The sequence below is a fragment of the Aedes albopictus genome, chromosome 1 (assembly GCF_035046485.1).
Source record: "Aedes albopictus strain Foshan chromosome 1, AalbF5, whole genome shotgun sequence".
Taxonomy (NCBI): Eukaryota; Metazoa; Arthropoda; class Insecta; order Diptera; family Culicidae; genus Aedes; species Aedes albopictus.
The window spans coordinates 114,828,603-114,843,925 of record NC_085136.1 but is presented as its reverse complement, the minus strand read 5'-3'; the positions used below and the strand labels follow the sequence as shown (position 1 = coordinate 114,843,925).

At 41.5% G+C, this 15,323-nt stretch overlaps 2 protein-coding genes across 2 annotated transcripts in view; one reads left to right on the top strand and one right to left on the bottom strand.

The window, feature by feature from the left end:
- LOC109414104 (uncharacterized) overlaps positions 1–672 on the top strand; it is a 49,076-nt gene extending 48,404 nt beyond the window's left edge. Inside the window, exon 4 of the mRNA XM_062846497.1 lies at positions 536–672. Coding sequence (XP_062702481.1) covers positions 536–655 — 120 coding nt within the window. The 3' untranslated portion in view covers positions 656–672. The remainder of the gene's footprint in view (positions 1–535) is intronic.
- The window catches only part of LOC115256083 (DNA ligase 4-like), a 260,381-nt gene that overhangs the window by 91,573 nt on the left and 153,485 nt on the right, over positions 1–15,323 (bottom strand). The gene's annotated exons all lie outside the window — the stretch shown is intronic.

Below are 15,323 nucleotides of genomic sequence, written 5' to 3'. Positions count from 1 at the left end.
TGCATTTCAGAAAACTTTAGATGATTGTTGGCGAGTTTTAGAGGCGTTACGAAGGCGTTTTCGGGAGTTTCTGAGGGTCTCAGGTGCGTTACATGGGGTCCGAGGGAGTTTTAGGGGTATTTCGAAGGCATTTCAGAAAGCTTCAGAGGATTTATGACGAGTTCAAGAGGCATTACTCAGGCGTTACGAAGGCATTTTCGGGGATTTCTGAGGGTCTCAGGTGCGTTACATTGGATCTGAGGGGGTTTAGGGGGATTTCGAAGGCATTTCAAATAGCTTCAGGTGATTTTTAGCGAGTTTTAGAGGCGTTACGTAGGTGTTTTTTGGGAATTGCTGAGGGTCTCAGGTGCGTTACATGGGGTCCGAGAGGGTTTAAGGGGTATTTCGAATGCATTTCAAACAGCTTCAGATGATTTTTGGCGGGTTTCAGAGGCTTGACGTAAGCGTTTGCCGATGATCAAAAATTATTCTCCTTTGTCAATTCACTGCCCCATTCACTAAACCGTTTCTTTCTTACTTATTCCTTTCTTCTCAGGTAGCAGGCGTTCACTACGGATTCCACTCAGTAGAACCGCATCACCTCCATCACTCGCAGTCGGTCTTGTACGACCGTGACTACGCATACGGACCTCGCGTTTTACCTCCTACAGAATAGCAGCTAAGCTCGAGCCGCAGAGTAAGACGTAACTTGTTTGGCTTATCCAGCTCTTCATCGCACCAGGAAAAAGAACCACAAATGACCACGATTGTGGTGCAACAACCGACAACCACGATGACACCGGCTCCACAGTTCTATCACTTGTGGAATGCGGCTGGTCAAGGACCAGTCTTACAACCACCACCGCCGCCACCGCCTCCACCATACCATCCGTATTCATACCCTCCGCAATTTCCCGGCCCCATCGCTCCCGTACCACCACCTCCACCCATTCTGCCACTGTGGACACCCATGTCTCACTATCTGGCATTCATGTCCACCACGATGTCATCGAGCTTCCACATGTACATGAACTTCATCCGGAGTGTTTACGCCAGCTGTCGATACTTTATGTCCGAGCTGTTTTGGTCCAACGTTCGCACGTTGATGCCGTACTTTACTCCACCCTGGATGGCGGAATGGTTCAACGGAGGAGCTGGTGGTCAGCACCATCCGGCTCCACTGCCATTCCACCTCACACATGGCTTGCATCCACCGCTTCCTCCTCCTGTTCCTCCGCCGCCTCCTGTGGAGCACATCCATTCACAGTTTTCGGATTATCTCGGAGAAACTACCAGAGACTGATAGTGGCAATGGATATTTGGAAGACTAATGCACATGGTGTTAACAACAAAAGCCTCGGTTCAAAATTCTTAAGTACTCTAGCACTGGACAATCTCGTGGAAACTTCGGCAGTCAAAACTTCGGTGCATAGGATTCGGGTGTATCAGTGAAGTATCAGCTAGAAGAACGCAGAAATTTCACTACAGCAAACTTCATTCTGTTATTGTTTGTTATTGCAAGCGATCACCAGCTTCTGTGCAATTTCGAAAGCTACGTCGAATCAGCGGTCGTCGATTTTATTAATTTTGCAGCAGTCATTTAATCACAAATATTGGTAGGAATCGATAGACTTTCATCATTCAGTAGCTCGTTTTATAAGTTGTTTTTCTGTACTTGTTAGGTAGAATGAGAAAACTTGATTCATTATTTATTTATAATGTGGATTTTTTTTTGTGATAGAGGAGTTATTCATTTGAAACGTATTGTAGTATCGTAGAATTAGGCATTTCATCATTTAGGAACTGGGTTGAGGTTAAAAAAAAGTAGACAAAGAATTTCTATCGATAGTTTTCTTAATCGGTGGTTGGAATATCTGTAGACAATTTCTATGTACACTTGCAGTTCTTTTTAGCAATTTAGCTCTCTGTTCATGGTTGTAGCATTTAGTTGTAGTGTAGTGTTTTGTAGAACAGCTAAAACAGTACAAATTGGGAATAGGATATTGAATTACTTACTGTAAAACTTATTTATTTATTTTATCTATTGGCATTTCTCAGCGAAAACAGTCTACATTTATTTAAATAATTAGCCCTAAGAATTGAATTAATAGAACAATGAAATGAAAGTATTTCCAACAAAATGTTGACTGTGATTCAGAATATGAAATGAAAGACTTCCTGTCGGTTACGAATTATTTGGTTGGTGAGTACCACCCAGGGCTCTGAAATGTCACGGGAATGTCATGAAAAAAAAAACCCTTATTAATCCACCTAGCGGTGATGGTGCCTTCGAAACCCAATTGCAATAAAACTTATGTGAAATGTTGATGAAATGTTGATATCGTTTATCTGGCTTTTAATGTTTAAGCCTCAAACTCTTAAGAAAAACTCGCTATCTTGAATTTGAAGTCGCCATTTAGGATTTAGGATTGCCATCTTGGATGTTCTGGTCACCATTTTTGGAGTTCAGGCATTTTCCCTACGAAAAATATACTCATATTAAATGGTTTTAGAGCCTCAAACTTCATTAAACAGCCGAAATTTTGAATTTAGAGCCGCTTCTTGGATTTTGGACCGCCATCTTGGATATTCTAGTCACCATATTTGGATTCCAGACATCTTCCTCATACCAAATATATCGATAACACATAGTTTAAGGCCCTAAAACTCCGTTAAACAGCCACGATTTTGAATTTGGAGCCGCCATCTTAAACTTTAGATCGCCATCTTGGATATCCTGATCACCATTTTGAACTCTGGACAAATTTATCAATATTGCAAGGTTTAAGAGCCTAAAACTCCATTAAACAGACGCCACATTGAATTTGGAGCCCCCATCTGAGATATTCTGGTCGCCATTTTTGGACTGTAAACATCTTCCTCATACCAAATATACCCATATTGTATGGTTTTTAGGCTTCAAACTACATTAAAAAGCCTCTTGAATTTGGAGTCGCCATCTTGGATTTTAGACCGCCATCTTGGATATTCTGGTCATTATTGTTGGCCTCAGGCCATCCTCCCCATACTCAATATACTCATATTGCATGGTTTTAGAACCTAGACCTCATTTTAACTGCCACCATCTTGAATTTGAAGCCACCATTTTAGGAGTCCAGACATTTTCCCGATATCAAATATCCCCATATAGCATGCTTTAAGAGCTTTAAACTCTATAAACAGCCGTCATCTTGAATTTGGAGCCGCCACCTTGAACATTTGGCTGCCATCTTGAATTTTAGGCCAACATCGTGGAACTTCTGGCCACATCCGGCGGGACATCCGGAACCGGTTCCGCAACACTACCGGTTAAGATATGGTCTGATACTATTTTTCTGCTAACCGTTCATCAGGTTATCGAAAAAGCCGCTGTTCGATGTGTCGAATGCATGGGTTTGGTTCACTTCTACATTTGGCCATTTCCGGCGAGACACCCGGAACTGGTTCCGGAATACAACCGGCAGTTCCGTATATGGTCTGAGCTTACTTCCTTAATAACCGGCCATCAGGTTATTGGAAAAGTCGTGATTTGATGTATCGCATGCAGGGGTTTGGTTGGCTACTTCCGTCGGGACCCCCGGAACCGTTTCCGGACAACTACCGGTTCAGATATGGTCTGATACGGTTTTCCTGCTAACCGTTCATCAAATTGTCGAAAAAGCCGCTGTTTGATGTGTCGCATGCATGGGTTATGTTCAATTTGATATTTGGCCACTTCCGGTGGGACACCCAGAACCAGTTCCAGAACACTATCGGTTCAGATATGGCCTGAGACTATATTCCTGCTTACCGTTCATTAGATAATCGTAAATGCCGTGGTTTGATGGGTCGCATGCATGGGTTTGCTACATTTTCATGTCTAGCCCCTTCCAGGGTACCGGTCCGGAACACTTAAATGGCCATAACTCCGGAACGGCTGGACGATCAATAGGAAACAAGGGGGAATTTAAGGTGGAGGTGAACTAGGAGAGTGTTTTTAGTGGGTAGGTGCACATTCGAATCCCATACAGCGTCTTTAGAAGATTTTTGGACTCCTAGAATAAAAAAAAAAAGACATCACCTTGATTCGTCGAGCTGAGTCGATTGGTATATGTGACTCGACCCTCCGGGCTTTCTATCAAAAAGTCAGTTTTGGAGTGAACATATAGCCTTTCCAGTACACTTAGTGTACGAGAAAGGCAAAAATGTTAATACATGTTCTAGTTCTACCATTTCCAGTGTCAATTTCTGTCCGTAAACCTTCAATAATGCGAGTTTGAAATGGTAAAATAAAGATATCGTCGATACACATTTTTTTTCTAAGGGTAGTGAAATGGGCAAATAACGAAATTACATTTTTGTGACATTTTACAACCCTGGCTCCACCAGAAGCTTGATGAGTGGATAGGCATATCAACGTAGACAACAACTCAATGATCTGTGGGTAGGGAACGTCCATAAATTACGTCACGCAAAAATCGATCATTTTCAACCCCCCTCCCCCCTATGTCACACTTTTTGTATGGGACCTCTGAAATTTTTGTATGAGTCGTCACACTTTGCTGAACCCCCCCTCCCCCCTCAAAGCGTGACGTAATTTATGGACGTTCCCGTATCAATTAATGGTGCTGCCTAGTACTCGAAAGAATAGAGAGTGAAACAAGAGGGGAGGGCAGCCGAGAGAAGAAATCACCGAAGGCCTGCCTATGAGGATGAGGTACCTCCTCCTGAGGAGAATGCTAATTGCTAATACTTAACCAAAAAACTGTATGGAACAGAATGATGCACGTAATTTTTACGAAACTGGCTACGGCATGTGAATTAAAACTAAGCCACCTGCTGTCTCGTGAAAGGTATGAGATAGGATCTTGCTGTCAGGTTCTATGGTAACTGCTAGGTGAAGAGAGCGATTCGAGACAGTGTTGAATGGAAAGAACGTTGGTGCTCTGGCGAAAAGGTTAAGCACAGAGAAACAGACGAAATACTTGGAACAAATTTCTTTGAAAAACATCGTTACAAAATCACAACCCACCAATGCTAATCGTATTGTAATTGGCCGGACCACACCCAGGTGGCGGTAGTGAGTAAACGTCAAACAGGACCAAAAACGATACCAGCGCTGCGAGTGGTCAATTGACCAACTACAGAATATTTGAATCAACCGTTAAAGGCTAGTGGAGTGTGACGTCTGTTTCTCTGTGGGTTAAGTGTTAGTAACGAAGGATAAGCTGTGGCGGACGCAAAATTAATTTAAAAGAGCAATTGGCTTCTTTAATGGTGTTGAGATAATTCGATATTCTGAATCTGCATGTCAAACTGAGCCGAAATCAAAATTTTCATGAATTTTGGAGTCCGGGAACCTATTTAAAACTCAATTTAAAGTTTGTATGGGAGCGATTTGTCGAATCACCCCTCGTCGCAGTTTGTACTGGGCGGAGCTGTCAAACAGTTGCCCACCTGTCAAAAGGTGATTTCAAAAAATCTCTTTGAAATTGATTTTAGGTATTAGAACAAATGTCTTTTTTTTTATGTGTATTTTAACTAGTTGCTAATTCTACACTAGAACAAATGTCTAAAAATCAGAAAAAAATCATAGTGACTCAGAAAAAGGCGCCCTTTCGTATAAAATAAAAAAATCAATACATTTTTCAAAATTTAAAAACCCAATTGAGGAGAAGAAAGCTCCCTGTTGAACTTTTAAAACATGGTAGCCAGCAGCTACATGAAATACTACTTGGAGAATACTATGAGGTTCAATTTGATACACCCAAACCTTTAGGTTATGAGTCGGGACTGCCTAAATATTTTTTTTACCTGAATACACTTTTTACCTAAATTTACGGCAGATATCTTATTGATTCCTTGTGTCGTGTGAGTGTAGCTGGTCTGGCGATACTGAAGTAGCTCAAGTCCAAGCTCAAATGGATTTAGTTTTCCTAAATGGATTACAAGGTTGCAAATAACTTTAAGAAGAGCGAAAAGCTGTGATTTGAAGGGGGCCATGCGGAGTATCAGAGGGCTTCCAAGGGAGTTTAAAGAGTGGAGGAGTTCAGAGGCAATACAGTGGGCTTCAAAGGCGTTTTCAGGGGTTTCGGAAGATCTACGTTACATGGGGTCCAAGGGGTTTTCGACGGTTTTTTTGACAAGTTTCAGAGGATTTTCAGCGAATTTTAGAGACGTGACAAGGAGGTTTCGGAGGGTATCAGAAGCATTACAGGGGATTTCAGGGGGTTTTCGATGCCATTATAGGAAGTTTCAGAGGATATTCAGGGAGTTTTCTCAAGGCGTTACAAGGGTGTTCTCGGGATTTCAGAGAGGCTCAGGTGCGTTTTAGGAATTTTCAGTGGGTTCTGAGATGTCACAAAAGCGCTTTCCGGGGTTTCAGGTACATTACATGAGTCCAAGCAAGGTAAGTAAAAGGAAGGTAATCCAATATGCTAAATCATACAATCCGCCATATTGGAATTTGGAATGACAGCTGGCAAGTTGGTTTTGATTTGGAAGTTTATCAGTGATAGCAAGCCATGACCCAAAAGGTCACTTCATGGTGATTTCAACCAACGAGCTTGTGTCCTAATTTATTGCATCCAAATAATGCAATACCCCAATGGTATGCTCTGGACTAGAGAAATATTACAATGTTCGTGTGAAACTTCTCTGAAACCCTGCGGAGTAATCTTGCCAACAGTTTGTAACACATGAGGGGGGGTAAAATTCCCAACTGCTGCCGAAGGTACACCATCACGCCTTTCTTCAAGCTTCTGATCTGTTGGTTTTTCGTTAAACTTTAGGCAGTAAAGATTCGGCATGCGTATGGCTTTGTGTATGCCGTTGAATTTATCACAATAATTAACTTTGCAGTTCTACAACATGCTCGACAACAAGCACCTGCTCTGCCACTGCGGAATTTTTTTTCACTTGTTTGGAAGTAAATAACAACCCCTAGCAACCCTAGCAACCTCACTAAAGCCGATAGAGTAGAGCGTAAACAAACTCGTCAGCAATCAACTCCAACACCCCCGCCACAAACTTCTCCCCGCGACCACTTATTGCTTATAGGGCTCTGCACGAAATTCTCACCCTCTCTTTCGCTCTCATTGAGATTTAGTAAACAACAAGGCCAGGAAATGTCAAAATCCCATACAAAATCAAAACAGTGCAGTGCCCTATATGCTAGTACCTTCCATTAAATTTACCTTGAGTCCAAGTGTGTTTCAAGGGTTTTCGGTGTTTTTTTTGGGAAGCTTCATAGGATTTTTAGCAAGTTTTCGCAAGGCTACAGGCGGTACAGACATTGAAAGGTGATTCTTTTATTCCTGAACATAGATCCGAAATCCGGGAGAAATTCCAAGAGGAATTCCAGAAGGAACCTCAGCAGGAATCCCGCGATTATTCTCGAAAGGGCCTGTCCAGAAACAACGTAAACTCGAAGGGGAGGAAGCGGGGTTTGATTCTGGCAAAAGTCTACGATTAAAGAAGGAGGGGGTCTTCTGAGATTACCTATAATGAGTCTGTGTAGTATATGGCTAGCGCCAAAAAAAATCCCTGCAGAAATCCCAGTAGGATGCCTTGATGAAAAGTCTTGTAGGAAACGCAGGAGAAATCTGGGTAAACGTCCCGAAGTTTTTTTTTTCTCTGTTCGGGACATAACCACTGCAACCAATATTTTGATCTATTGTGATATACCCCGTGTCCTTTGTATAGTGCATGTCGTATTACTTTATCACCATTGAGAAGTTATAAAGTATTCGGTTTTATTACAGTAGTCATTTTTAACATAATCGCAAGGAAGGATTCTGATTGATAGGTTCCGCTTTTAACACGCTCCTTTTTCAGTCAAAATCGGATCCCTAATCGAGAACGTCAAGAAATGATACCGATATTGACCATGCATCGGAACCCTAGTCCTTTCTGTTTCAAACCAGTGTACACCAAATAAAAGATTAGGAATAGGGTAAACAGGTATAATATGCCCCCCCTAAGCAGAAATGGCAATACATCAATAATTGGTGCCTTATTCCATCTATTGTCCACTGCAAATCGTTGTTTCTAAAGTCAGTGAAGTGTTGCATGAGAACTTTACCTCTGGAGGGGCGGCTATGGAAGCTTTGAAACGTTTTCCGAAAACGTTCGAAAATTTACCTTATCAAAATAAACGGGGCAATACGCCCCATCAAAAGAAAAACGTCCAGCCTCGTGATAAAACTGTACCAGGGGATAATTCTACCACATGCTTATCCTAGGAGCGCCTTTTAACAAGTGTTTAACTGCTTAAAAGTTGCAAAATAACATAAGCGAACAGAACTAGCTTCGTTTACAATGAAGCCAGCTTGCAAGAGGTAAAATATTACGCCAAAAGCCTCGATTTCATACTTTTTGACATTTTAATTGCTTTTCTATACCAATCAACTAACGGATCAGCTTGATGACAACTAATCATCAATATTTAAGATTTCCAATCGATCCCGCATGCAAAAAGCGCTTGAATCGCTAGAAAATGAAGGGGGGCGTATTATACCCTTTTACCCTACTAACCCATGTTTCCTTGTTTCAAGATCCATCTCGGCTACACCTAAAACCGAGACCTATCACTTTCAACAAGGTGTAAAATGTAATAAGGACCAAAGTGTTTTCTTTGATTACTCATATGTGCTGCTCCACTAGCTGGAAGCAGTTAGGACTAGGGTTCGGTTTGGTAGATCTTTCGCCGCAACGCAACCCAAAAAGGTGATCTTACCCACGCTACGGGCTCCGTTAAAGATCGAGCATGTTTTTAACCCCCTCAACCATTCATCTCTCAGTACGGGTCGCCTGACACCTTGGATTGGGGTTATTCCGGGAGGATTCCCAGAAAAATCATTAAAAAATCAGACGAGTTTCTAAAAGAATTCTGGGTCAAATCCCAAAAAAAATCCGTGGAGATTCAAAAAAAATATCGCTGAGCAAATCTCTGATGGATTCCCCAAATAAATATCGGGAGGAATAGCTGGTAGAAATCCGAAAAAAAATCCGTGAGAAATCGATGAAAAAATATCTAAGGAATTTCCGGTAACCCCTAAAAAAATCCCAGGAAAATAAATCTGATATGAAATAATTTAAAAATCCCGGAAGGACTCAATCAGGAAATTCTGAAAAGAACTCCTGAAAGAATTGCGAAGGGAATCCCTGGATCTTTAAAAAATGTCAAAAGAAGTCCTTTCCATTGTCCAAGAGGAATCCTTGAAATAAACCTAAGAGACATGAATGAAAGAATCCTGATGCAACCTCAGAAAGAATCCTTGGAGAATCTCGAGAAAAAATAATGAATGAAACACGACACAAATCCCAGAAGAAACTCTGGAAAGAATTCCTTATGAAATCTGTGGAAAATCCCGGGACAAACTCCGGGGGAAGTGTCGGAAGAAATCCCATGAGAAATGTCTAAAGGAATCCCGAGAAGAATCCCTGAAAGGATCGCTCATGGAATAATTAAAAATAATCTGGGAGGAATTACGAGAAATATTTTGATAAGTTCTTAAAGCAATATGTACTTGGGAAGAATCAATGAAGGAATCTTTTTTTTTTTTATCTAGTTCGTTTATTTGGGGCTCAATCGCGTATAACGCTTTACGGAGCCGAGGACCTTTCTTTGTACTTAATAGTATACATTATACAGAGTAATAACTTTTTAATGATATCTGTTAGTAAAGGGTGGAAGCCAGGGTACTCGTGGCAGCTCGAGGTTAGAAGGTCACATTTTGAGGGATGGACAGGGTAAGGATTGGGCCAAAGGTTTCACTGCCGCTCATCCGGGGTGTTGGTATTAACTTGTTGTAGGACTTGGTCTTCCGGATGGCCAGGAGCAGCTTGGTAACACAAAGTGGACAAAACAGAGAAAAAAAACTGGAGAAGAATACACAAGCGAATTAAACTTTTATACCAGCAGAGCGAAGAAAGTCGAAAATACATCCCATATATGTGACATCGCGGGTTCCCAACACATCTCTCACAAGAACAAAGGGTTGTCTACCTCGGGCCTCAAGGGTATCCAATAGTAGCGCTCTGGAGGCGTCATTATCCGGGCATTGCCAAACTACGTGGTCGATGACATCATAACCGGAACCACACTTAGTACAAACATTGCTCCACGCGAGGTTAATCCTGTGTAAATGCGCGTCTAGCGAGTAATGGTTGGATATAAGTCTTAACATCACGCGAATGAAATTGCGACTTACATCCAGACCATACCACCACACTCGCAAAGAAACATTAGGAATAATGGAATGTAACCACCGTCCCAGCTGGCCATCTCGCCAATCATGTTGCCAACTTTGAAGAGAACTCTGACGAACAAAATGGAAAAAATCATCATGTGAAATTCTTCTATCATAGATCTCACCTTCCTGTGCGCCCACCTTTGCGAGAGAGTCCGCCTTCTCATTGCCATAAATTGAGCAATGTGAGGGGACCCATACAAAGGTAATCTTGTATGATCTTTCGACCAGTGCAACTATCTGCTCTCTTATTTTTGTAAGAAAGTAAGATGAATGTTTTACAGGTTTCATCGACCGTAGTGCCTCAATCGAACTAAGGTTATCCGAGAAGATAAAGAAATGGTCTACGGGCATGTTTGAAATCATCCCCAAAGCGAAATTGATTGCTGCCAGCTCAGCAACATAAACCGAACAAGGTTCCTGAAATTTGCGGAAGGCGGTGAAATTTTCATTGAAAACACCGAAACCAGTGGATCCATTTATGCGAGACCCATCAGTGAAGAATCTCTTACAGCAATTGACATTTTGGTACTTTTCGTTAAAAATGCGAGGAATAATGAAGGAATCACGGGAGACATTTCAGGAAGAATCTCCATGGGAATCCCTCAAAAAGTTTTGGAAGGAATACACGAAAGAATGTTAGACGAAACTCGGTAAAATAATTCCCGAAATCCTGGGAGATATCCATGAAAAAACTCTGGGAGTACTTTTTTATAGCCTGAAAGAAATCATTGAAGGAATTTGGATAGAAAACCCAGGAAAAATCCTTAAGGAATTTTTGATGAAATTTCAAGAATAATCCTCAACAGAACATGTAAGGAATTCCGGGAGAAGTAAATGGAAGAATTACGGAAGAAACCAATGAAGGAATCCCGGGGAAAATCAATAAAAGAGTGGCAGAAGGATCTCTAGAAGAAATCCCAAAAGGAATCCTGGGGTGAATCCTTAAAAGAATTCCTGAATGAATCTCGGAACAAATCTCTAAAGGAATCCTGGGAGAAATCTAGGAATAAATCCTGAGAGGAATCAATGAAGTAACCCCGGGAAAAATAACTAAGGAAATCCGAGGAGACCCAAGAATAAGTCTTGTGCAAACTCGGAAATATTCACGGAAGGAATTCTGGGAGGAATGAATGGAGAAATTTAGGAAGGATTTTCTGATGGAATGAAAAATAATTTACCAGATTGATAGAATCACGGGAGAAACCAATGAAAGAATCTCAGAAGCGATTCCCAAAGAAAATTCCAGAAAAAAAAAATCCTGGAGGAATTCCATAAGGAATCGCAAGGAGACACTCTGAAGGAAACCCGGGAATAACCAAAGACGAAAAGAGTCCCGAAGTAAATCGTTGAATGAATCCCGGGAAAATGCCGAGAAGAATCCCTTGAAAACCCGGATGTAATCAATAAAGCAGACCCAGGAGGAATCTCTGAAGCAATCCTGCGAAAAACATCTGATAGAAACCCAGGAGACATTTTTAATGAAACCCATAAAGGAATTCCGACACAATTTACCCCTTGTGTGGCTGGCAGGGTACCCGGGTACTTTTTCAAATTCCAATTCTCGATATTTAAATGGTAATTGAGAATAAGAATTTCATATTCTGCCAGATCCATAGAAAATCGATACAGTGTATCTGCGAATGTCGTGACATGATATTTACTTCGTAAGTTTGTAGTTTATTGATAATAACGAGATCCGATTTTTATTTATTTATTTATTTATTAGGATGACCAATTTTGAGAGGCAGCATATTGTTTGCCTTGTTAAACTTGTTAAACCCAAGATAACTTTTCAATATTCAATAGAAGCATACCAAAACAACGATAAAGCAGTCATTTGAATCCATAAAAAATGTCGAATGGACGGACCCGGTTAGGCTGGTGCTTCGCATTCAGTACGACTTTCTATTCCTTGTTCTGTAACTTAGTTGGTTAATGCGCCGGACTAGCGATAGGAAATCGTGGGTTCGAATCCCTCCAAAACAAGTGGTATTTTTTCACAAATTTATCTCTCAATTTGTCGAAACAACGTGCTTTGACTTTAAATGCTTCAAGTTTCTACGTCTATTTCAGACATACTGGACATACTGTGGAAAAGGGCAATAAATTATTTGATTCATAGGAAAGCATTCCTTAGAAAACTTGAAGAAGATCTATAGAAAGTGAAAGATGGTTCATGGAAAACAGCCCAGACAACCAGTAATCGTATAAGATGTTGCATAGGATGATAAAATGGAGGCCATATGCGTGCATGCATCCCTTTTGGCGCATGTAAAATGTAAGCATATCGCCTCCACTTTGACATCGTATACAACATCTTATACAGGGGATGGAAAAAATGTTTGAGATATGCAACTTTTTTTTCTCTCACAAAAAGTTCAACATGCTATAACTTTTCATAGAGTGCATCAAAAAATCTCAAATCTCGAGATATGACAGCTCAAAAATGAGTTGTCTAAAAAATAGTGTTTTATGCAATGGGTTCTAACTTCGCGAAAAAATATTCAATCGAGCCCAAATTTGTACCAATGATGCACATATAACAGGTTGATAAACAGTCAAAATTTGAGATTTTTTGATGCACTCTATGAAAAGTTACAGCATGTTGATTTTTTTTGTGGGAGAAAAAAAGTTGCCTAAATATCCCAAACATTTTGGCCATCTCCTGTACGATCACTGGTTGACTGGGAGGAGAACGATTCATAAAAGAATCAATAGTTTCTTGGAATATTAAGTTATGAGAAAACTCTTTATATTTATTTTCACTACAGTATGTACGGTCAACTGTGGATGGATGTTTCATTTGTGGTATAGTTTTGCCTGTGAAACTCGTTCTTCTGGTTGAGAGCCTTTTTATCTTTGTCACCTACACATTTTTACAACCGTGACATTATCAAAACTCTCAAAAATTTCTCTCAAAGTTTCATTTTCTTTCTAAATTAGCTTGATAACCAAACAAAAACATGCGGATAAAATTGCGGCTTCATAAATTCAATCATTCCCACTTGCATCGCTTTCGGCCACATCCATTCTTGAAAAAAAAAAGCAAAACTTTGTAAATAAGTTATGAACAGCGACACATGGCGGGTGAAAAGAAAGTGAAAATAAAGGTGATTCGACAAATTGCCGGCGACATTCAGGATAGATTGAACGAAAGCTCTGATCCCCTTCCACTCCCACGTACGGGAAACTTTCCTCCTCCAAAGTAGGTATGTCTTTGCACACTTCAGCGAGAATGTTTTCTCTTGCAGTTCAAATGTTTGTCCTCGTTGAGGGAGTACCTTACGGGGACAGTTTCGGTTTCCAACAGTGGTTTTCAACTAGAGATGGTTGAAGTGGGAGCTTCGGAATGAAACATATGTTGGAGCTAGTCCACAATGGCCACGCGGGCCATAGCGAGGCTAGCTCCGTCGATGCCTGTTTCTAAATTACAATGAAAATAAAACGCTAAACATCTTCCATCAAACTAGACGGCTGCCGACTGATACCTCAATCTGCAACCGCCACACTCTTTATTCCATTCAGGTATATACAATTCAACATTTTTCTTCTAAACTTCATACCTCTGCCATCTCTCCAACAATTGTACCTACCAACAATACTGCAGCCATTCACGTACCTGAAGGTTCGACGCTACCCGAGCGTTCAACGCTACCTAACTTCCAACACTCCTCCTTAGCGTCGCAACCTTTGAACCACGATCACCTCCTCCTGGCTCGAAGCTCCTCCTCACTCCAACGCTTGCAAGTGGCCCAACTCCGACGCTTGCACCAGCCAGTTCCGAGCTCCGACCAGTTCCATTTCGAGCACCACCTTCCATGTTGTCTTCCGGATCACTCCTCCTGTCGCCAACCTCTTCGTCCAGGTGCGACCACCGAGCTGCATCCGATCCAACTCACAACAGTCCTCGAGCTCCGTCCGGTGACCAGCCAGCAGTCATCCAGTTGACCCGTATCGCCAACATTCCCATGGATCCTGTCCTCCGTTGCAGCCAATCCATCCGCCCAAGGATCCCGTGCTGCGACTCCGCGACTTATGCGGCCGATCCTTCTCCCGGTCGATACGTGCTGTGGAACACGCTCCTGGGCCCATAACCTGTTGGAGCTAGTCCACAATGGCCACGCGGGCCATAGCGAGGCTAGCTCCGTCGATACCTGTTTCTAAATGAAAATAAAACGCTAGACATCTTCCTGGAGATATCACACAGCGGAACTACACAACAGCGGGACGAGTAGCGAAGCTTTCCGGACCGGAGTAAAAGTAAAACGCTTGCTTACGGTTTGACGATCACGAACGAATGAATTTATTCTATATTTACATTTACGACTATAAACAATAACACTATCTGACAATACACAACATGACTATGGTGTATCCATTAACATAAAAGTAGTCTCGATAACGAGGGGTGCTCGAGTGCACAAATTACATATTTCCAACACCCCCTCTCAAGTCGACAACCCGAGAAATTCTTCGAAAATATCACAGATACTATCTTCAATAGTCCAAATCATAACAAAACGTACAGAAAACTTCAGTAATGTTCATCTTTTCAAGGTCAGATCGCCAGCTTTTGGCTCCAATTAAACAAAATCATCAAACTAATAACAACAGTTCTCTCTCACACAATAAACGTCCAATACAATCAAATTTCACAAACATCAATCGTCAAAAACATGGTCAAAACACTTAAAACAGTTTTTGTTTAATTAGGCAACATCGTTACCTACACGCTTTATATCGTCCACAACGATACTTTCTTAACGTTATTTCTTCTACTTCTTCGTCTTGTTCGCTTTCCTAACTTGCTCTGCACTTCATTGTCTTTTGACTTCATCGCATTCTTCCCATTCAGCGCCGTCTTCGGGGTCTCCGTATCCTTCACGCTCACTATGGCCGCATCCGTATCACGTCGCCTGCGTTCACACCAAACATCCAACTCGTACAGCTTTCCTGAATGGTGCCCGACAGCCACTACTTCTTCTCTCTTTACAATTTCCACTCTGTCGCCGGCAAAGTGGACCTGCAACCCGGATCTCGCCACACGATTCACCGAAAACAAATTGCTTCGTAATCCGGGGAGGTACAACACTTCTTTCGCTTCACATC